Source organism: Balaenoptera borealis, assembly GCF_965194805.1.
Source record: "Balaenoptera borealis genome assembly, chromosome: 1".
Lineage (NCBI taxonomy): Eukaryota > Metazoa > Chordata > Mammalia > Artiodactyla > Balaenopteridae > Balaenoptera > Balaenoptera borealis.
Genome location: NC_138860.1, coordinates 110,661,761 through 110,685,354, shown reverse-complemented (window position 1 = coordinate 110,685,354; position 23,594 = coordinate 110,661,761). Strand labels below are relative to the sequence as shown.

At 37.3% G+C, this 23,594-nt stretch overlaps 1 protein-coding gene across 15 annotated transcripts in view; it reads left to right on the top strand.

Moving 5' to 3' along the window:
* Positions 1-20,944, top strand: part of LOC309626008 (TLC domain-containing protein 4-like) — a 93,630-nt gene extending 72,686 nt beyond the window's left edge. For all 15 annotated transcript variants that reach the window (XM_082386211.1, XM_082386220.1, XM_082386213.1 and 12 more), the window contains 2 exons: positions 51-124; positions 15,104-20,944. In XM_082386211.1, coding sequence (XP_082242337.1) covers positions 51-124; positions 15,104-15,422 — 393 coding nt within the window. In that variant the 3' untranslated portion in view covers positions 15,423-20,944. The remainder of the gene's footprint in view (positions 1-50; positions 125-15,103) is intronic.
* The last annotated feature ends 2,650 nt before the right edge of the window (positions 20,945-23,594 follow it).

The window sequence follows — 23,594 nt, the reverse complement described above, 5'->3', positions numbered from 1 at the left end:
TTTGATAAGAATGTTTTCCCTGACATTATGTTTTATGTTTTATCACCCAGAGGGATGGAGTGCTGGGATACATTGGGAATTTTCGCCTGCTTGCAGAACTTTCCAGCCCTTTTGTGAATCAGCGGTAGGTTACTGATATCATTAATTATTTTAAACTTGGGCTGTTTGGTTTGGGGAAATTTTTCCCCAAGATCCTAAATTTAAAAATGAGAGTATGTGATATAAATGATCACCATTGTACAAATGAGGAAACTGAGCCTTGGAAAGGTTAGGGACACTTATCCAAGATTCCCAAGCTAGAAGGTGGTGGTCCTGGCTCTTGAACCCAGCTCTCTTTGTGGTATGATGATACTTTGTTTTCCTGGATTTATCTTGGGTCCAGTTAATATTCCTGACACCAACTTCCTCCTGTTCCCAAATTCTGACACCAACATTATCTTAGTCCCTCTTTTAAAATAATCTTTTCATTTTAGATTTACAGAAAAGTTACAAAGATAGCACAGAAACTCCCATATACCCTTCACCTAGTTTCCCCTATTAATATCTTACATTATCATGGAACATTTGTCAAAACTAAGAAACCAGCATCGATACTTTACTATTAAGTGAACTTCAGACTTTGTTGGATTTCAGGAGTTTTTCCATTAATATCTTCTTTTTGTTCTTCGATTCAGTCTAGGCTGCCATATTGCATTTAGTTGTCACGCCTCCCCAGTCTCCCCTCGTCTGTAACAGATTCTTAGTCTTTCCTTGTTTTTCATGACCCTGACAGTGTTAAGGGATACTGTCCAGTTATTCAGTAGAATGTCTTCCAGTCTGGATTTGCCTGTTTTTCTCATGACTGGACGGAGGTTATAGGTTTTTGGAAGGAATCCTATAGAGGTGAAGTGCCCTTCTCATCACATATCAGGGGCTACATGATATCCATGTGACATCACTGGGGATGTGAACTTTCATCATGTGGTTGAGGTGGTGTTTGCCAGGTTTCTCCACTGTGAAGTTTTTCCTTTTCTTTACTCTCTTCTTTGAAAGCAAGGACTGAAGTATAGCCCACTCTCAAAGGGGGTGGCGGGAGAGAAATTAAGCTCCACCTCCTGGAGGGAGGTAGTTGCTCATTTTTGACAATGGGTTTATTATTATCTTTTATTACCCTTATCTTGTCATTTAACAGGGGTCTGCTGACATTTTTTCTGTGAAATGTTTAGCTGCTCCTTTCATTCCACATCCATGGTCCCAGTTTAGGGCCTTCGGGATCTCCATGGTTGATTACTGCGATAGCTTTCCAACTGACTTCCTAATTCTAATTTCTCATTCACCCACTCTTCAGTCCTTTCCTCACAGTGCTACCAAAGTCATCTTTCTTGTGTTCCACTTTCAGTACCTTACTTTCTTACTAAACACTGCATCCTCTTTAGATTCTTCTCTGAACTTTCGAAGCTCTCTGTGATGTGCGCCATGTCTCCAGCCTTATTTCTTACCACTCATTAGAGTTAGTTTTGCACCCTTACTGTCTCACGCACCTGTGGATTTTTCTCACTTTTCTTCCTTTATTCCCATCCTCTATTTTCCCTCCATCTTCGAAAAATTTACCTATCTTTCAAGTCTTAGGTCAAAATCCCAAACCCAAGGAAGGCTCCCACAATTACATGTAGCCTTTTGTAACTTAGTACAGAGATAACCCAGAGAATTGGGAGTCAAATCAGACTCATGTGAGTTAGGGAGCTTACCCTGTATCAATCCTTACTAATAATCTCAAGAATACAAGTAATCACGAGATACTGGCAAAGCAAGGAGATGTTCAGGACCATCAGCATGGCTCCCTAGGTCTTTTTTGCACTGGGCATATTCTGGAATGAGGTTGCCTATGAGGTCTCTAAGTGATATGTATAGTTCGTATTGCTGACATGGAAGGAACTCTCTTGGTTATGAAGCCATCTCCATTTAATACTCAGATAGTTACATATCTCATATAACTTTCCTGGGGCAGGGGTCAGACCCCATAAATCCATACATTCTAGGTTCATTTATCATAAGCAATACTAGACTAGGTATATCCTAAAAGCATTCCATGGATGAAGACTCTCCTACTACAAATACCATTAGTATGCTTACCAAGCAATTAGCCTCATCACCCTTTTTTCTTGCCAAAGGTGGAAGGGATGGTCCTTCCACCTCCAAACAGGAGAGATTAGATTGCAGATCTGCTGCTTTCCCAGGTACTTATGTACTGTTTTATATTGTTTGCCAGTGTTTCATATGTTATAATTTTATTTCTTCAAGAAGATACTAAGTTCCTTAGGCTTGGCCATTTAAAAATTTTTTTTAATTAATTATTTATTTATTTATTTATTTTTGGCTGTGTTGGTTCTTAGTTTCTGTGCGAGGGCTTTCTCTAGTTGCGGCAAGCGGGGGCCACTCTTCATCGCGGTGCGCAGGCCTCTCACTGTCGCAGCCTCTCTTGTTGTGGAGCACAGGCTCCAGATGCGCAGGCTCAGTAGTTGTGGCGCACGGGCTTAGTTGCTCCACGGCATGTGGGATCCTCCCAGACCAGGGCTCGAAACCATGTCCCCTGCATCGGCAGGCAGATTCTCAACCACTGCGCCACCAGGGAAGCCCTAAAATTTTTAAAATAAGAGTTCTTCTGCAATTTTTAAAGACTCCGATGATGTGGAAGTATAGAGAGCAAAGAGCGTGTTCTTTGAAGGCAGAAGACCTGGATTTAAATTCAAGCTTCCCCACTTACCATTCATTGTGTGTGAGTGGAGGATTATTTAATCTTCCTGAGCCTCAGTTTTCTTACCTATAAAACAGGGATAATGATACCTATAGGCCTCACAGTTTATTGTGAAGATTCTATGTGGTTATATGTTTTGTTATATGTTTACATATGTGTGTAAAGCACCTGGTGTAGTGCTTGTCATTCAGTACATATGCAGTAAGTGCTAAATGTAGTGTATATTCAATATGCTAAAATTTACTCAGCACTGGAAGTGCATAGTTTATGTTTGCTTTATCTACTTTGTAGTATCTTTTTTGTTCTTTAACTCATCAAAATTAGGTTTCCTCTTCTGTCATTTTGCTGGAACGATTTCATTAGAGGTACCATTGACTTCCAGATGCAAAATCCAGTGAACTCTCTTCGGTGCCTATCTTACTGTATCTCTCTGTGGACTTGATGCTATTGGCCACCTCCTTCTTGTAATGCCATAACTCCCCTTGCTTCGTGACCCTGCACTCACCTGGTTCTTGTAGTTCTCTGACCATCCTCTCTCAGCCTTCTTTGTCGGAGACAGTTCCTTAAATGCTGGTGTTCCCCAGGGCTCTCTTCTGGGCCCACCGATCTTCTCTGTGCTTCTCCCTGAGTGAGTTGTGCTTTCAAGGTTTCAGCTATTACCCATTTGCTCAATGTGGTATAATGGACTATGCATGAATTTTAGAATCATATAAGCTCAAGCTGCAATTTAACCTTGCCGCTTACTTGCTCTGACCTTGGCTTATGTAACATTCCTGTACTACAGTTGCTTTCTCTATAAAAAGAGCATATTTAATATTACCTACTTCTTTGTATTATAGTCAAGTGTTTTCTCCTCCCAGGTGGCACATCAGAATCAACATGTCTAAAATAGAAAGCAACATATTTCCCTCTGTATTCTCTTATATGCTCCTGTTCAGCATGTGGCCTGGCCATTCTCTTGGTTATCTCTGCTCAACATGTGGGAATCATCTTTGTTTCTCCCTCACCTGTGTTTGGTCCATCCCAGGTCCTACGAATCACCTCCTAAACATTTCTTGCCTTGGCCACTTCCTTGCCATCTCTGCTGTCAGTGCCCTAGTTCATCATCTCTTGCCTGGGCTCCTGAACCAGCCTCTAACCTTGTACTGTCCAGTAGAGTAGCCACAAGCCACATGTGACTATTTACATTTAATTTAATTAAAATTAAATAAAATTAAAAATTTAATTCCTCAGTCTAACTTGTAACATATCCAGTGCTTCCTAGTCCCATGTGTCTACCGAATTGGGTAGAACATCTATAGACCATTTCATTATTGCAGAAAGTTCTTTTGGACAGAAAAGAACTATTCTAGACTGGGGTCGGCAAACCAAGGCTTGAAGGCCAAACCTGCTGCCTGTTTCTACAAATAAAGCTTTATTGGGGCACAGCCATGCATATTTGTTTACCACGACTGCTTTCACACAATAACAGAGTGGATTAGTTGCCACAGAGACGGTAGAGCTTCCAAAACCCCTTACTTTGTGTTACTCTCTGGCTCTTTATGGAAGAAGTTTGCTGATCCCTGCTCTAGGCAGTCCGCCTGCCTCCAGTCCTATTCCCCTTTCATCCTCTCCTGTATTATTATCTTCCACGGCGATCTCCCTAAAACACAAAAATGAACACGTAGCCTCCTGGTTAGATCCTCTCAGTGGCACCTGCTGCTTCCAGTATAAAATATGGGCTCTGTAATGTGATGCAGAAAGCTCTCCAAGTAAAGCTATCTTCTCTCTTTCTGCCATATTTCTCCTCAAAAATCTCCTCTCACCCCAACTTGTCCCTGTGCTAGAAAGGCCTCCTGGCTCCTTGCTCATCCTTCATGACTCAGCCCAAGGGTCATTTCCATCACGAAACCCCCTCTCTTCCAGGCTGGGCTGGGTGTCTCTCACCCGTGCTTCCATAATAGTGACACACAGTTATACCATTATGATTAATAAATTAAATTATTGTAAAGTTCTCTTTCTCTTTTTCCTGTTTCTTATTTATCTCTGCGTTTCATTAGGTCAAGAGCCAAACTTTGTTGAACTTTGCATGGTTCAGCATCCACACATTGTCTGGCACATAGTAGCAATTTAATTGCTTTTGAATGAATGAGTCCCAAGAGGTGATCAGTTAAGCTTTAGCAATGTCTGTCTCTTGAAGATGATTCAGATTTGAGATTTTGAAGCAGGAGAAAATTAACCTTGACACTTAAAGGACTTTAATTTGTTTCTGTTTGAAGCTCTTTTTGAAAAATCATAATATTAGAGAGTTTAACTTATTCTTTAATTTTGTAGTAAAAAGCTATGCTATACCTTTATTTAAAAGCCTCGAGTCTTTTGTAAATTAAGAAATTGAGAATTGGGGTTGGAATATGAGCAAGAAATGGTATAATGGAACAGCAAGGAGATTATGACAAAATTTAGCCCAGCTACTTTAGTACTGTTAGAGTTTTCCATAGTTTGTTTTCTCTAGTTTGTGATATTTTTATGTTCTCTCTATTTTAGAGCTTTGTATAATTTAAGAAGACACATGGGATGCATGTGGTGGGGTACAAAGGTTAGACACCTGGGCTTCAGTTAATTTTCAGCTGCTGAGTTATACCCGTGCCTCAGGTTTCTTTTTGTACAAAGTAATTTAATGGTGGTAACTTCTTTTTTGCCTAAATGCCCTTAACTGTTATGAGGACATACTTTTGAATTACTGTTAAGGTTAAATACCTTATAAAAACTTGTACCTATGCTCCTTAATATGTTCCTTCAGTATTTATTGAATACCTTCCCAGTACCTAAATGTTCCAGTCCCTGCCTCAGGGAGCTTCACTAGAGTGTCTGGTGTCATGTCTATGTTTGAGAAAATAAGACTTAATAATACAAAATAATGAGCTAGTAAAATAAGACATTGTGTGAAAAAGGGCAAGAAGAAAAGTGCTGTTATTAATGGTTTAAAACAACCATTCTTAGGCTTGTTGATCTCATAAATTATTGAGGACCTCAATGAACTCTTACTTCCTATAGGCTGATATCTATGGATATTTACCAGATTGGAAATTAAAACTGAAACATTTAAAAATATTTATTAGGTCATTTAATATTAACAATAATATTTCATGTTAATGTAATTTTTGTGAAAAATAAATTACATTGCCAAAATGAAAAATTTTTCGTGGGAACAGTGCTGTACATTTTTTGCAAATTTTTTTAATGCCTAGCATGATAGAATTCAGCTGGATTCTCAAGTTTGTTTCTGTTTTCAGTCTGTTGTGAAATGTTATTTTGGTTGAAGCATATAAAAAAATCTAACTCTCAGGGTTAACAGTGTAGTAGGGAAAGGAGTATTTTAGTAGCCTTTTCAAATAATTGTTGATATCCTGCTTTAATACTACACCAAAATATACCAAGAGGTAATTTCTTAAAGATTAGTTAAATGTGGAATCTGAAACCATATCAGTGGACTTTTGATACACTGTTATATTCAAATCCATTAGTCTGTCTTGTACTTTGAATCTTTTACTCATACATAATTTTGTGTCATCATGCCTTGGTCATTTGGAAAATATTGGTTCACTGAGTTATGTAGGTCTTATGATAAATGCTGATACATTTATTAGATAATATTTTTTTAAAAACCCATTACTGACCTCATTAGAAAAGTTTTTAACTCTTCGGAGGCTATCCAAGAGTTTTTCTTCCAGACAACTGTGCTTTGTGCATACTTCCCATTTTATCACAGAATATTAAAAAGACATGTACTCAAAAGACATGATTTAATATAATTAATCATTCTTACTGCTTCATCCAGGACATTCTTAAGTGAAACTTCTCCACTCAACCCCTCTTTTTTTGTTTGTTTTTAACTGCAAATATGTGGCATAGATTACAATGGTGACTAGTACCATTTTGTACCACTGCTATGATTTGTGCTAAGATGCCAATGGTCTTATCCATCAGTACTTTACACCATCAGAATAGAAGTCAGCACAATGAGAAAGGCAGATAATATTTTAGTATCATTATGAAAATAGTTTTCCCTTGTAGACTCCCCCAAAAGTCTCAGGGGCCCATGAATCACATTTTGAGACCTATTATTGATTGATGTTTGTTATGCAAGGCTTCAAAGAGAAATTGAGACACATTCTTAAATGTTTTAGGATTTTTTTAAGAAGTGGATGGGAAAAGGAGAAGGGAGAAAGGCGTGAACATAAGGTTTTGAAAAGTGGAATAAACATGCCATGTGAAAGAGAAACTGCATAGACTTGTAGGATCAAAGAGTATGTCTTAGGAGGATAGTGGATAGAGAGGGTGTTGAGTGCCAGGAGAAGCTGATTGAACTTGACCAGTGGACAGTGAGAATGTATTCTAGTGGAGAAAGACATTCTGAAAATAGCACTGAGTAATTCTAGTTTTTGGTATTTGTGGGATAGATTGTAAGATGGAAGGCAAAAGCTTGGGTTAGAAGGTTAGCATACAGCTCTTAGTTGTGTGAATGACTGGTGTAATTTCATTAGTCCAGGAAATAAATAGGAGCCCAAATTAGGCTGTCACGATAGAGTAGATATGATGGAATAAAGATTTTTGAGGGAAGAAAAAGTGAAATTGGTAATAAGAAATTAGAGGTAGAGAAAAAAAGACAAGTTTAAGATATTTTCTACATTGGACTTAGAAGAATGAAAAAAGATGAGGATTAGGAAGAGTAGGCGGGAAGCTGATGAGTTTGCTTTGGAGATGCTGCGTTAGAGGACAAACAGAGCATCTGAGTGGAAATGTAGTAAGAGGTAGAGAGGGATTTTGAAATGATCAGATAGAGGTTACATCTGAAGCCATGAGAAAAGATGGTGTTTAAAAGGTAAAGTTGAATGTCTAGAATTGAGAAATAAGAGAAGGAAGAGTAGATACAATAAAGGAAAAGTTTAGAAGTAGAAGGGGAGCCAGAATAATATTGGGATGGAGGACAACTTTTCTAAAATTGAGTTTTTGAACTCCTAAATTTCCAGAGTTAATATTTATTTATTAAATACAGTGTTCACATGCCTGAAAGAATTACATTTGCAACCAAGATAAAACCCAGGGGTCAGCTCACGACCCAGTCTCCATGTAGAGTCCCAGCAACAGTACAACATGTAAATCCTTATTGGAGTTTTTCCAAGGATGTCGACAAAGGTCCAGTTTGTTACAGCAACACTTCTTAAAAGTCTCTTCATTCCTCTTGAACTCACAGTATCTCCTGGACCCTGTAGCTTTCCCAAAGCTCACACTTCTGACTCTCAACTCCTAAAAGTCACCAAACCGGTACCATATAGGGGGATGGATCCTTTGCTCCCATACTCTTTTTTTCTTTCTTTCTCTACCTGAAAGTACCCCTCTCTCCTCTTTCCAAATGTGAATTATACCTGCTAATGCCTTGTTTTTACACTGCATGTGCTTAGTACCGCACTCTGCACAATTAACTCCCAGGGAACTTAATCAAAAGCTCCAAGTCCCTTTAGAAGAACAGGAGGAGGAAGAAGTGCTAAATGACCAAAGACAGAGTTTTCTCTATGGGGTTGGGGAGGATTACACACACATACAATCAAATATGCCTAAAACCCAACATGCATAAAACCAATACCCTACTCTTTGCCTAACCTCCCTTTCCTCCATGACCACCACCAGAGAAAGCTTCCAGTATGAATCATTGGGATCACCATTGACTTAGTCATCCAAGTCAGAAACCTGGAGTCACCCTAGACTGTTCCTAGTCTGGAACCAAGCCCGATCCATTTTATCTCCTAATATTCTTCCTAATCCTTCCCCGACTCATTCCACTCCACCTGCTGTCATTATAATTTTTGGTCCTCGGTGTCTTTTCTTCTTTACCCATCTAAGTAATAACTGTGGATGGTGGTGAAAGACAGTGTTTTCCCTCTCTCCTTCCATCCCACATGCATGTCTTCTTGCTTCCTCCTGCTCCTCTCCCTCTCGGCATCAATACATATATTCCCAAACTGTTAGCCTTTATTTGTTGGAATGAAGGGGTGTTCTCATTAGGTAAGAAGAGGTAGATTCCAATAAAATAAGTGGTCCTTCTGACATGAGAGAGAAAGATAAGGACAATTATATAAATATTATTTCAACTTGAATTAATATGTGAGTTCTTTCCTTTGAAAGAGACTGGCTTAAAGATCAGGCACCAGTCACATGGAAAAATTGGCCGAAGATAAATGCAGTGATTGTACAGTAAAGCCAAAGCACAAGTTCTTAAAGTCTAGATTTTTAGATAATCACCTTTCCAGACAACAAAAAATTTGGAAAATGCATAAAGTGCCAGGGAACAGGAAGTAGTCTAGGCTAAATATAATGTAGGACTTGTGGCATCGAAGAGAAAAGGCTAGAAATGTAGAGTTAAGGGAGACCAGTTGGGTTATTGCAGTCATCTAGGTAAGAGACACCGAGGACCAAAAATTATAATGGCAGAAGGTGGAATGGAATGAGTCGGGGAAGGATTAGGAAGAATATTAGGAGATAAAATGGATCGGGCTTGGTTCCAGACTAGGAACAATCTAGGGTGACTCCAGGTTTCTGACTTGGATGACTAAGGCAATGGTGATCCCACTGATTCATATTTGGAGTTTTCTGTGGTGGTGGTCATGGAGGAAAGGGATGTTAGGCAAAGAGTGGGGTATTGTTTTTATGCATGTTGGGTTTTAGGCATATTTGAGAATTGGTGATTTGTCAGGTGAGGATGCTCAGCAATAAATCAGAAATATAGAACTACAAGTAGAACTTAAGAGAGGACTTGAAACCAGAGATTTCTGTCAGGGTGTTTGAGCCTTTGAGGAGGAAGAATTTTTCCTCTACCCATGTAGGTTCTTTGGTGGGTCTAATAATCAGTTTGACATAAGGCAGATTAACAGAAGAACAACAGATTTAATTACATATATGTGGGGGTCCCACAGGAAAATGAGACCCAAGGACAAGCTGGGCAATAGAGGCTTATAAGCCATCTTGAGCTAAGGAGTGGGATAGGGGCCCACAGAGGAGGGTGATTCACAGGACGATAAGAAGAGCAGATGTTTGGTAATTAGAAGTTTGTCCTGCCATACAGATAGATCATTCAGATAAAAAGTTATCTCTTGGTAATAGCTCTCTTTGTGGGCCAGGACACCTATCTAAATTCTTTCAGGTAATTCAGGGAGAGGTAGGAGTTTTTCTTGAGTCTGCTGGGTCTTAGTTGCTTTCAGCTCAAAATATTCTGCATGCCAAAGTGGCACATTTTGGGAAGCTTGTTCTGAACTCCTTTAAGCCCATGAGAATGTATAAAATGGCCTTGGTAGGGCATATGGAAGGGAGTGTGCCTGGGAAGCACAAATATTTAAGGGACAGGCAGAGGAAATGGAGACTGAAAAAGTGTAGGTAGGGAATCAAGAGAAAATAGTATCATGGAAATCAGGAGAGGAGAAAGGAAGTATGATGGTTGGCAGTGTTATATGCTATAGAAAGGTCACCTGGGATGAAGGCTGAGATGAATCCACTATCTTGGTTATGGGGATGCCACTGGTGACCAATTTCTTTTGTAGGGGAATGCAATCATATTGTACTGGGTTGTGAAGTATAGCCAGAATGTCTGTGAATACACTGTTGACTTCTCTTTTTAAGAGTTTAGTAGGGAAGAAAAACAGGAGAGATTTTTTTGGATTGGAAAGAATCGGGCATGTTGGTAAGAGAGAAGAAAGAATCAATCTATGCATGGGGAACTGGATGGAGCAAGGGAAAGGGGATCATTGATGGCCTAAAGTCACAGAGCATGGGTACAGAAGCAATTGGCCTTGGAGAGGGCAAGAGAAACCTCTTCATCTGAATATAGAGAAAAAGGTGCTTGAAAAGAAGATTTGAGGCCTTGGGGTCAGAGTTTGAGGAATTTGTGGTTGATGGACTCAAATACCTTAGTAGTAGAAGAGGCCAGTTCCTGATGGGATTGAGAAGTAGAAGTGAATAAGGAAGGGAAGTGACTTGATTGGTGAGACAGAGGTTAGGGAGCAATTCTATGGAGAATGTGGAGTTAAGTGAAAGGAATGCCAAGCAAATTTGAGAATTCATTTGAAATTCAGAGGTCTTTAAGTTACATTTGTGCTATTTATGTTAATATCAATATTGGTGAGTAATAATAGCTATTGATTGAGCTCCTAGTACAGGAGAGTTCTTGTGTGTCAGAACAGCTTCATGGTATAAGGGAGGTGCTATCATTATCCCCATTTTGTAGGGATCAAACTGAGACATAGAGGTCAATAACAGAGAGGTAAGACCACACAGCAGCTAAGTGGCAGAAGCAGGTTTGAACCTGGGCCTTCTGACTGCAGAATACATTACCCACCTTCCCTCTATACTCTACCTAAGGAAAGCTGGCCTGATGAGAAGCTGGGGATAGGCAGGGTGAGTGTGATGGATGAAGGGGCAAGAGAACTGAGGGTGCCGATGTGTGTTCTGAAGGTGCCGATGTGTGTTCTGAAGGTAACTGAGTTCAGATAGGTAGGAAAGGAAGTGAATCAAAGGCTGGTAGTGAGGGATTTGGGAGTGGAGGTCAAAAAAGAGATATAGATGGAATTGGGTAAAGAGAAATATGGGGTACTACGAGCTGTGCTTAGAAGGGGATGGGTTATTTGAGGTATAGAATTTCTGATTAAACCCAAGGCCACCATGTAGTCAAAGAAAGGAATGGCTGAGGATCAGAGGGGAAATCTTTGGAGGAGAGAAGTCTGGAGGATAGGAGATCTGGATAGAGCAAAAGATGTTGACTTTACTGCTTCAGTGACATTTTTCCTATTTGTGATATTATTTTATTAATTTGAGCATTGCTCTCTAAATAGTTTGTTTTTAACTGCGTTGAATAATTTAGCCCTTCTCTTTTCACCCTACATATACTTATAAATTGTAATACCCCTCTTATCCTACAAATTATTTCTGTTTGATATTTTAATATCTCAGTAAAATATTTTAAGGTTTTTTTAACAGTTAATTTTTAGTTTCTGAAGTTGAGCAGTTTCTAGCTTAGTCATGACTAATTCTGTCAAATTGAATATTAAGATACATGGATACATTTTACTACATTTACAACTTAACCTCTAAAATATAATGAGGTAACATTAGGCAAGATAGTTTTTTTTAAGGAGGAAAAAGTAGAATACAGCAAATACTCACTAAATTTTTTAAAAATAAGCTTTTTACTTAAGAATAATTTTAGACTTCTAGAAAAGTTTCAAGGATGATTCAAAGGGTTCCCATATACCCCACACTCAGCTTCTCCTATTGTTAATATTTACATTTGTATGGTACATTTGTCATAATTAATGAACAAATATTGATACATTATTATTAACTAAAGGCCATAGTATTTTCAGATTTCCTTAGTTTTTACCTAATGTCCTTTTTCTGCCCCAGGATCCCATCCAGGATACTACACTGGATTTAGTTGTCATGTCTCAGATTCCTGGTTGTGATAGTTTCTCAGACTTTCGTTGTTTTTGATGACCTTGTCAGTTTTGAGGAGTCCTGGTCAGGTGTTTTGTAGAATATTTCTCAATTTGGGTTTGTCTGATGTTTTTCTCATGATTAGACTGAGGTTATGGGGTTTTTGGAGGAAGACCACAGAAGTAAATTGCCATTCTCATCACGTTATATCAGGACTACATGCATAAACATAGATTATCACTGTTATTGTTTACCTTGTTCACCTGGCTGAGGTAGGGTTTGTAAGAGTTCTCAATTTTAAAGTTACTGTTTCCACCCCACCTGCCTTCTATACTGAACTCTTTGTAACGAAGTCCCCCCTTGAAGAGTGGGAAGTTATGCTTCACCTCTTTGAGGATGCAATATCTACATAACTTATTTGCAATTATTCTGTACAGGATATTTACCTTTTCTCCCCTATTCATTCACTCATTCATTCATTTGTATTACCATGGCTTCATGGATATTTATTTTATACTTTGAATCCAATACTACATTACTTATTTTGTTCAAATTGTTACAACTTTTGCCATTGGGAGCTCTTTCAGTTGTCTTCTGTGTCCCTTTGACATAACTTCATCATCTTTTTTGGAGCACTTCTTTACTTTCTGACACTAAAAAAATACTCTAGATTTATATTGTGTATTCTCTGTCCCAGTGCTAGAATCAGCCATTTCTCAAGGAGTCTTGTTTTCTTTTATTGAACAATGGTATTAGGAACCAAAATATGGGCCCTGGGTGTGCTCATTGCTACTGGAGCATCATTGTTTCTATGCCCTCCCAGCTGACAACTTGAAAATGTACTAACCTGTGTATACACACATATCTATAATTATTTCTATATATATCCATCTGTATATATGTATTAAACTAAGCATGAGTTTATACTGACGTTTCCAACTCTAGTCCAGTATCATATGGATCAATCTAGTCTTTTGCACTCAATTATCTGTAACTTTCCACTCCCACAATGAGAAGTCTGGTCCCCACTTCACCATCAGACAAACTTACTTATTTGTTAAATCCCAGTATACATGTATAATGGTTTCAGAATTGTTAACCTCTTCCCCCATGAGATAACAATTTTACCAGCTAGAGCAAAGTGCCTATGTACAGTTTCTTTTGTCTTTAGTCTTACAGTCTTAATTCATTTTCAAAGTTACTTAGGTCACCTATTTTTACCCCACTCCCTCCAGTGAGGTTATGTCATGTATTTGGAATGCAATTAGAGTCTTTTGTCACAGGCTACATTCTGCCTGGCATGCCCCAACCTCCTATTGATTTTTTTAAAATTTGCATACACTCTTCATGTTGTTCTGTGGGTTTTGACAAATGCATAATGTCATATACCCCCCACTACAGTATCATACAAAATTGTTTCACTACCCTAAAATATTGCCTGTGTTTCACCTATTCTACCCTCTCCTGCTCTCCCTGAACCTCTGGCAACCGCTGATCTGTTTTTTTGTCTTTATAGTTTTGCTTTTTCCAGAATGTCACGTAAATGGAATCATACAGTAGGTAGCATTTTTCACATTGGCTTCTTTGATTTATCAATATGCATTTAAGATTCACCCATGGTGTTACATGAGCTGACAGTTTGTTCTTTTTTATCGCTCAATAGTATTTTATTGTATGTACATACCACAATTTGCTTATCCATTCACATACTACATTGTGAATAACATTATGAAGCAACCTATAACATTTTGGTTGCTTCCAGTTTTGGGCAATTATGAATATGGCTAGTGTAAACACTTGCATGCAAGTTTTTGTGTGGACATATATTTTTAAATCAATTGAAAAAATACCTAGAAGTGTGATTTTGGATTGTGTGCTATGAATATGTTTAGCATTATAACTGCAATGCTGTCTTTTGAAGTGGCTTTACCATTTTGCATTCCCACCAACAATGAATGAGTGTTCCTATTGTTCCACATCTTTGCCAGCAATTGGTATTGTCAGATTTTCAGATTGTAGTCATTCTAATAGATATGTAGAAGTATATCATTGTTTTAATTTACATTTTTCTAATGACAAATGATTTTTAATATCTTTTTATATGCTTCTTTTCCTTTTGTTTATCTTCTCTGATGAGGTGTTTAAGATTTTTTGCCCATGTTTTAATTAGGTTGTTTCTTTATTGCTGAGCTTTAAGAGTTCTTTATATATTTTGGATATAAGTACTTTATCATATATGTATTCAGTAAACAATCTCTCCCAGTGTTTGGATGTCTTTTCATTTTCTTTTGACAGTGCCTTTCACAGAGCAAGTTTTTAATTTTAGCGAAGTCCAACTTATATTTTCTTCTATGGATCATGCTTTTGGTATTATATCTAAAATACTATCATCAAACCCAAGATCATGCAGATTTTTTCCTGTTTTTTTTCTAGAAGTTTTACAGTTTTGCATTTTACTTTTAAGTCTGTGCTCCATTTCAAGTTAATTTTTGTGTAAGATGTGAGGTCTCTGCCTAGGTTTATTTTTCTGCATATGGATGTCTAATTGTTCCAGCACTGTTTGTTAAAAAGAGTGTTTTTTCTCCATTGAATTACCTTTACACCATTATCAAAAGTAAGTTGAGTATATTTGTGTGGGTCTGTCTATGGGCTCTCTGTTCTGTTCCATTGGTCTGTCTGTCTGTTCTTTTACCAATGCCGTGCTGTCTTGATTATTGTAGCTTTATAGTAGGTCTTGAAAGTGAATCTATCAACTTTATTCTTTTTCAGTATTATGTTGACCATTCTAGGTCCTTTGTCTTGCCATATAAATCTTAGGGGGGTGTTCTGAATTTTAAAAATGAAAAACTAGAAATTGTTAATCCTCAGAGGTGCAGAATAAGTGTGATGTTTCTTTAATTTTTTTCCCAGGTGGTTCTTTGAGGCTCTGAAGTATCCTAAGTTTTCCAAGGCTAATGTCATCAATGGAATACTCATGACTGTGGTGTTCTTCATAGTGCGGATTGCCTCAATACCTCCTTTTTATGGCTACATCTACTCTGTGTTAGGAACGGAAGCCTACCTGAGGCTTGGATTTTTAATTCAATGTTCCTGGATCTCTACTTGTGTTGTTTTGGATGTAATGAATGTCATGTGGATGATCAAAATTTCAAAGGGGTGCATCAAAGTCATCTCTCTCATAAGACAAGAGAAAGCCAAAAAGAGCCTTCAGAATGGAAAACTTGACTAAAAGTGGGCTATTGATAAGCATACTTCATTACTACCCACATTATATCTTCTGATAGGTTGAATTCTTGGCATGTTCTTGTGCTTCTTTATTAATTATACTTGTTATTCTCGGTTTCAATGTCCTTTTTTTTCTAACCGTTAGAAAAGAGAAACTAAAATTTAGTTTTTATCTGAAGATTTATTTTCTGATATTCTTCTGCATTATAAGCATGGATAAAATCTTAAAGGTTTAAATAAAAATGTATAAATATGGTGGTGAATCTTCTTAGAAATCTGTTAACCGGCATTGGTATTTTTCTCTGTGAAAATATGACTATGCTAATTTGGTGCACTTGGTTTTATGTCACCGATTTTGCTGAAAGAATGGGAACTGCTTTTAAATCTGTAGATAGGTCTCCACATTTGTTGTATTGCACTCATTTCTTACTATGGCTGTCAATACCTGTGTAGTGTTTAATTTCCAAATTGTTGAAATGTTCTTTTTCTTAGGCTATTAGAAATGATGTCTTTTTCATTTAGATATGCTGTCATCTACTAATAATGAAGTATTTTGCTTATTTTGGGAACCTTTAATTAGTTAAGTTATGGAAAATATTTCTTGCATTTTCAGATTTTTCTGACATCACTTTATTATTTTTAACGTTTTATCAAATTATAGCTTTTTTCTTTTGTAGTAAAGCTTAAGACCGATCTAATAGAGCTCCTTAAGAGATGAATTCTTCCTTCTAAACATGCATGTTCTAGATGACTATTTGGGCTAATAGGAGGAATCATTAAGAAAAAAGCTTTAACACTGCTGTCTCTATCTGCGTCCCTTGCACTTTTTCTATGAAAAATATGTTATTTCTATTTGCAAAACCTCCCCTGAGTTCAGAACCCAACATCATTAGCACCAAAATCTTATGCAATATGTATTTATCATGCTCCTAAGGTAAGCCTCTTCTTGATGAGACCAAAACTACAAAAAAAAATCAGTATTCATATTTTACTCACAATTTACACCCATGCTTTTGCTTAACCAGCACTTTGAGTGCTTTGAATTTCTGTCTTTCCTAAAGGATAGGAAAATGATAGATAATTTAATCCAAGCATTCTGATTATCAATATTATTGCTTTATCTGGGGATAAATGACTGGTGACTTATTTTTTTCTGTTTGTGTGTGTGGGTATGTTTGTGTTTGCTTTGGTCCTTACAACCCAAATATAGAATTATATAGTTAGCTATTATTGCCTTTATTTATTTTTCTCAAGTACTTTAATGATCATTCTTACCTAAGGAAAAAAATTAATCAGCGTTAAATACTTGAATTTAGTTGAACCCAAACCAAAAGATCTAATTCATTCAGTTTCTCAGTTTGAAGGAGAATGTGTGACTCACTCTTATTGTCCATGTTATGATGATGAAGGGAGGCTAGCTGGATATTTCAGGACTTTTGATTTGATGTGATTTGATTGACTTGGCTGTCCAGTGCAGATAGGACCTGATACATTGTAGAACATTTGAAGAAAGTATTTGAGATCTCAGTCAGTAACTAAATGAAAAATTGAAATTGATCAGCTTATACCAGGTACACTTATTTTTGAAAGACTTAATTAAAGTAATATAAAATATAGGTATTTGTTTTTAAATCTGCTAATATTACATTGATAATTTGTTACTAAATTTAGTGCCTTCTACACATAGGCACTTAAACATGTATTGGTTGTTTAGCAGTGGTAGGAAAGCACGTGGTTTTATCTTGTTCTTTTCTTGCTCTTTTGCAAGAAAAATGGCTTTTTAAAAGGAAAACATTTATATTAGAAAACTATTTTGGAAATTCATTCCTTTAGGAAGAAACAAAGCTTGAAATAAATGTTTTTGACTTTGGATATTTCTGTAGCTTCTGAACACAGATTTTAAACCCACCATCAAAAGGAAGACAATATACAGCTATATATTAGTGAGTTTCCATATAGCAATTTCAATTTTTATAGTTATTTCATGCTTAAAACTTCATTTTTACTTTCACCAACAGCACCTTTCTGCAGTATAGCCCCTCACTATGTAAGTGTAATTAAAATATCAATGTGTTGAACTAAAGTTTGTTATTCCCTTAGTCAGCAATTCTTATTTTATGCTGGCTGCATGATAGTTAATTTAATATCCAGATTCAATATCCAAAAGTAGATTCTATGCATTTCCTCATAAAACAGACATGAAATGAAAAAGACACTGCAAGCTGCCATGCTACTTGAAGTCAGATCTTTACAGGAGCTATACTTTGCTGTTCTGTGATTGTATCCACCTACGTAAGATACAAGTAGTTAAAGACAGAACATTTCATTTATTAAATGATGAATTTTTCATTTATTAAATGACAAACTTTTGCTAGACATTTTACGTATTAAATATTTTGACTACATGGATTAGTTTAAATGATTCTATTAGGCATTCTGATATTTAACAACTGTTAAAATATTTATAGAAAATGAAAGCAAATTGGTATAAATTTTTAAGCAACTCTATTTTTGTAGAAAAAGATTAGTGACAACCTGTAACTATAAAGATGTTCTCTGAACGTGTAGAACTCTAGAAAATAAAAATTCTTACAAAATTTTGAAAATGAATGAAAATAAACTAAATAACATGCAAGATCATAGACTCTGCATTAGATATTTTATTTGGGAGAATTTAGAAATTATGAGCTTGAGTTTATAGAATCTGCATTCTTGTGCCTAAAATCTTTTTAATGAATATTATTTGCATTTATTTAAAACAATGTGGAGTTATATCTGAATGCAAAGAAATGAACTCCTGCTTAAATTGTCTTGATACATCATAGTAAGTTGAAATGTAATTTTTATTCCAACTGTTCGTTTTGGTATTTCATGGATTAGCCCTATGTTAAGAGAAATAATAATGTCTTCACCATTCCTAAGAGTGACTGATATACTGTGGATGACCCAGTACTGTTGTACAGGACTAGTTTTAGAAACTACCTAGTTTATAGGTGTTTGAATCAAATTCTTTTCTAAATTTTAATAACCTATTTGACTCAAATCAAAATTTTGCTAAAAGTATCAGTTTTTAAATTGTATGCTTTCTCTGAGGTGCATTGGGCATTTGGAGAATGGTTCTTCCCTTTACTGTTGGTTACACCAGTTGTTATCATGTATTTAGAAATATTCTTCTCATGGAGATATACAGGGGAAAAATGTGTTGTAATATTCATGTTTGTTCTGCTTCATTTTTAAGGAAAATAAACACGTTCCAAAAGACACTATTAAAATAAGTGTTTGAACAAGTTTCAGTTTCTAGGTTACTCTTCACTCCAAATATGTAAATATACATTTGAATTGGCTTTAAGTGGTTTAATCTGTTGGATGAAATTGAAAAGTCCATGTCATTGTTGACATCATCAATTATACTCCATAGAAGACTATGTATTTATGTGTTTTGGATTCCATAAGAAGCAAACTGGTATAATTTTATCAGAAGTGTGGTACAGTATGTCTCAACAGGTACAAACCAGCACAGCAGCAAGACCCCTCCTGTGCTGAGAGGCCTGGGGCACACACACACCTTCCCAGCCTTAACCACAGCTCGTCGACAATAGACACACTAAACCTACTGAAAGTGAATTCTGACATGAAAAACACGTGTGATGTGTGAGAACAAGGAAAAGCCAGCAGGACCTGGGGTTGGAGGAGGAGACAGCATGACTGATTTGCCCTTAAAAGCCATGATGCTCCTCCTTCAATCCAGAAGTTTTCTCTCTGAATCCTTTGAGCCTTCCATCTCTTCCTCCTAATACCCTAAAGACTTCATCAGCACCTCCCTCCTTTATACTAACACCCTTCTATGTCAACTTTTGAGACCTCCCCATACCTGTAAGCTTCCCAGTCTATTGTGGCAAATTTAAAAGTTCACAAGTATGTTCTTTCATTGAAAAAAACACCCAAAAAACATTGCAGTAAGTTTCAGTAGTGAACAGACTAACCATAATTTATTAAGAGGCTATAGGAAGCCACTTAACATTGAATAATACTTATTTACAACACCAAGCAAAGCTTATAATGTTATGGTTTTATTGAGAAACATCCGTAGTCTCTTTCTTAAACTGGCTTAGCAATAAGAGCTTTATAACATGTTTCAGCTGGGGATTCATTGCAAGCATGTAGATTATCTAAATGTTCTTCCTCAGACCCCATGACAGGCAGAGGAGGAACCGAGGTGGCCCTGTGTTATGAGGAGGGTGTGCTGGTCTGTGGCGGCGTTACTGAGTCCTGCCCTTTAATCAAGCAAACTTAGCTATGGTCCTGTTTCTTTTAAAAACAAGCTTACAGCCACTGGATTACTCAGAGTGTTTTCCAAAGTACAACACCCAAGGATTTGAGCCCTGTCCCTTTTTAGCCCAGACCTCTTAACTATCTCTGTTAGCTTCGATAAGGTCATACCTTTCTTTGGAAGATATTTTGGGTGGCAGTGAAGCTAAAGATTGGTTTGTTTGCATTGAAAATGTTTACACTGATTCCCTCTAAGCAGTAGACAGTTTTGAAATCAGGCCTGATATTTAAGACCAAAAAAATAAAAATAAAAAAATAAATTTCTAAATCTCAAAGATATAAATACCTCTGGCTGAAAACTCGTTAATTATTATCTGTATGTTTTTTCCTTTATATCTTTATGTAATTCTTTCTGTAATTAAGTGTGCATTAAGGTTTTTGCTACTTCTTGGTTAATGAAGCATAAAAATATAACTGTAAATAAAATATGCTATATATTTTTCTGTTTCTTGCTTGGTTTGCTTCTAATATGATTATGTCTACTTTTTACTCAAGGAATTTTTGCATAGATAATACTCTTACTAACTTGTAACTGGGATGAGTTATGAGATTTTGGGGTAATTTTTTGATTTTGTAATAATAACTTTTAGACATAGATTTAATTTGAAAAAGTTACTTGAAAACTGAAGTAAATGTGACAGCTATAGTGATACACAATTTTTCTCTGAGAATATATCACATTAATATTTAATTGTCAAAGATTTTAGAAGTCTTTCAAAATACATTTATTAACTTTGAGAACACACCTTCTAATGTATTTCCATAAGGCTGAAGAACTTTTATTTACAGAATGTAAGACTTGGTAATTTACAAATCAGTGTTATTCGGATTTATCAGATATTAAAATAGCAACTTAGTATTCTTGTTTTGTTTCTGGTTGTGCTTTGGAGGGATTAGTAGACATCTTCAGGTATTTCCCTTAAAAATTTGAAATGTTTGTATACTTTGTATGTGTGCCATTTTAAAGTATATGCAAGTTCTAAGCAATAATCTGCATGTTATACAAGGTTGGCATTACTTTGTCATGACAATTTTATTATTTTAAGAATGTATAAAATCAATATCCTATATATAAATCGCTCCAAACCCCCCCCCCATGAAAACACTGGGATTTTCTTGTGTTAGAACACTACTATAATGTGGTGCAAAGCTTTGTATTTTGTGAAAAAAATAAAATCACAATTATTTAGTGCAAAAGTTTGAGTCTACAAGGTGTACGCTTGAATAATAATTAATGGGTGATAAAAATTACTTTTCTCACATCCAATCATCTCTCCTAGCATCTGAATCCTTACGTTAATATTCACTCTTCATGATGCTTGTGGAGCTTGTTTACCCCCTTCCCTCCTTTCTTTCCTTCCTTTTCTCCCCGAGGCCCCAGCCTTGTAGCAAATCAGAAGGCGCAGCAAACATTTTAGTCCTGCTTATTAAGGGAAGGAATAGTGCTATCTAATCAATAGGCTCGTTTAGGTTGAGTAAAACTTTGGCAATTATGTTTTTTTTTTTTTTTTTTAATTTTTATTTATTTATTTATTTATTTATGGCTGTGTTGGGTCTTCGTTTCTGTGCGAGGGCTTTCTCTAGTTGCGGCAAGTGGGGGCCACTCTTCATCGCGGTGCGCGGGCCTCTCACTATCGCGGCCTCTCTTGTTGCGGAGCACAGGCTCCAGACGCGCAGGCTCAGTAGTTGTGGCTCACGGGCCTAGCTGCTCCGCGGCATGTGGGATCTTCCCAGACCAGGGCTCGAACCCGTGTCCCCTGCATTGGCAGGCAGATTCTCAACCACTGCGCCACCAGGGAAGCCCGGCAATTATGTTTTTAATCTCCTTCCCTTTGTCCCTTAGGCCTCTCATGTGGTCTTTAGTGTTTTTCCCAAATGTCTTGGCTGGAATTCCTACCTTCCCAAATTGCCTGTGGTCTTAACATTGCATCTTGGTCTGAGACTATCCAGTAGATCAGGAAGCAGAGCGCTAATTGAATAGAATAGTGAAGTGGTTTGGCCTTTAGATAGCATGAGTCATGCTTCAGAACATGCCTAAAGTGTTGTTGTGTCAGGACTGGCAAAGGAACAGCTGAATTTCAAAATTAAAATAGCAGTCACAGCTGTCAGTGGAGGCAGGTCACAGGTAAAATTCCAAGGATTCAGAAGTCCTCTAAGCGAGTGTAAATGGGCGCTCTCTCCCCTACCTCAGGCTGTCTCAAAGATGAATCATCCTTTATTCTCCTATTTTCCAGTCTTCATCAAAGCCTGCATACTGCTTTCCCTCCCTTTTGATTGTCCTTAAACATAAACAAAATAAGCGATGATGGCAGATTTGCAACTTTTGCTCATGTGAGTAACTGATCATCTGACAGATGTTCCTGGATGCTCCCATAAAATTAGGCTCTTCATCTACGGCCTGTGTACCCCCTTCTGCCCAATGAGCCCATTGTTGCTTCTGGCACAGTGCTCCTAGGTCCTCCCCGCCCTGGCTAAACAGCCCCTTCCTCTTTTCATCTACCCCCAGCTAAATTTTACTGCCACATCCAGTTTTATTATTTTCCCCAAATCTTTGGTTATACCACTCCAGAAATTACCTAAGCAGAACTTTCAAAGAAGGTGACTTGTAGGGAGAAAGGAAAAGTCATAGCAATGGTGGGCTGCATTTCTGCTGAGGATAAAGTTCAAGGATAGATGAAAAATTGGAAAGAATGACACAGGAAAGGAAGGAGAAAGGACTTCAGAGAATGGGAAGAATAAAGTAAGAAAATGCTATGTATGTGTCCACTGCATTGGGTGACATGAACTTATCTAGAAAAATGAATATAGTGAAATTCCTATACATGGTATAAGAATTTTAATGTCTTTTCTATATTAAGATAAAATATGTACATTATTCATTTTAGATGCCTCTCTATATGTATGTGTTTATATGTAGGGGTATTTGTGTGTGTGTGTGTGTGTGTGTGTGTGTGTGTGTGTGTGTGTGTGTGCACGCATACAAGAGAGCATATCTTATCAGTGTTTCACCCACTGCGGACAATCAGATGCCTTGCTGTGGACGCAGGAATGAGGAGGTGGCCCCCGTGGAGCAGTGGTCCTAGTGGGCTGCCTGAGCCTGCAGGAAACTCCACGTCCTGAGCTGTTGTAGTTACCAAAAGCCAAACTATGCCCAACAATTCAGCTTCCTGGAATGATTTGTGTTGTCAGGTAGCCTCATCATGAGAGGTTTTAGAAGATCATGAGCAGTTTCTAAAGTCTACTGTGCTGTGGACAGAAAGGAGGCATGAATGGATACAGCACAAGAGGGTAGGATTTTGTTTGAATTGTAAATTGGAAAAGAGCAATTTGGAAAGAACGAGATGCCTGAGAGCCTAAGGGAACCAAGAAGATGTATCTTAATCTCTGTGAATCTTAGTTTACCTGTAAAAACATTTGCAGTATCTCTGATGTTTCTTCCAACTCACGTCATATTTGTAAGAGCTTCAATTTGAACAAAACAACTAGGAAGGAGCAGAAGTAGCTGTAAGCTTGGTCATGTGATTGAAATAACATTTGAGAGAGATTCTCAGTGTCCAGTGAATGGGAGGACAGAGATAGGTTAGTGATGGAGAAACCGGCCAAGCAACTACAAAGTGGTTAGTTAAGCCAGATGTGTGCCCAAGACAAGGAAGAAAAAATAGATGGGCCAGATCTGATAAATATTGCAGAGGGAGAGCCGAAGAGATTAGAAAAACTCAATGTGACTCACGAATGAGTCTGTGGAACTGAAAGGTGACAGATGCTAGTGGTTGTGACATCAGAATGTGGGGAGCCATGGACTGAGCGGGAGGTTGGAGAGTAGGCAGCTCTTAGGGGACGTCGTGGA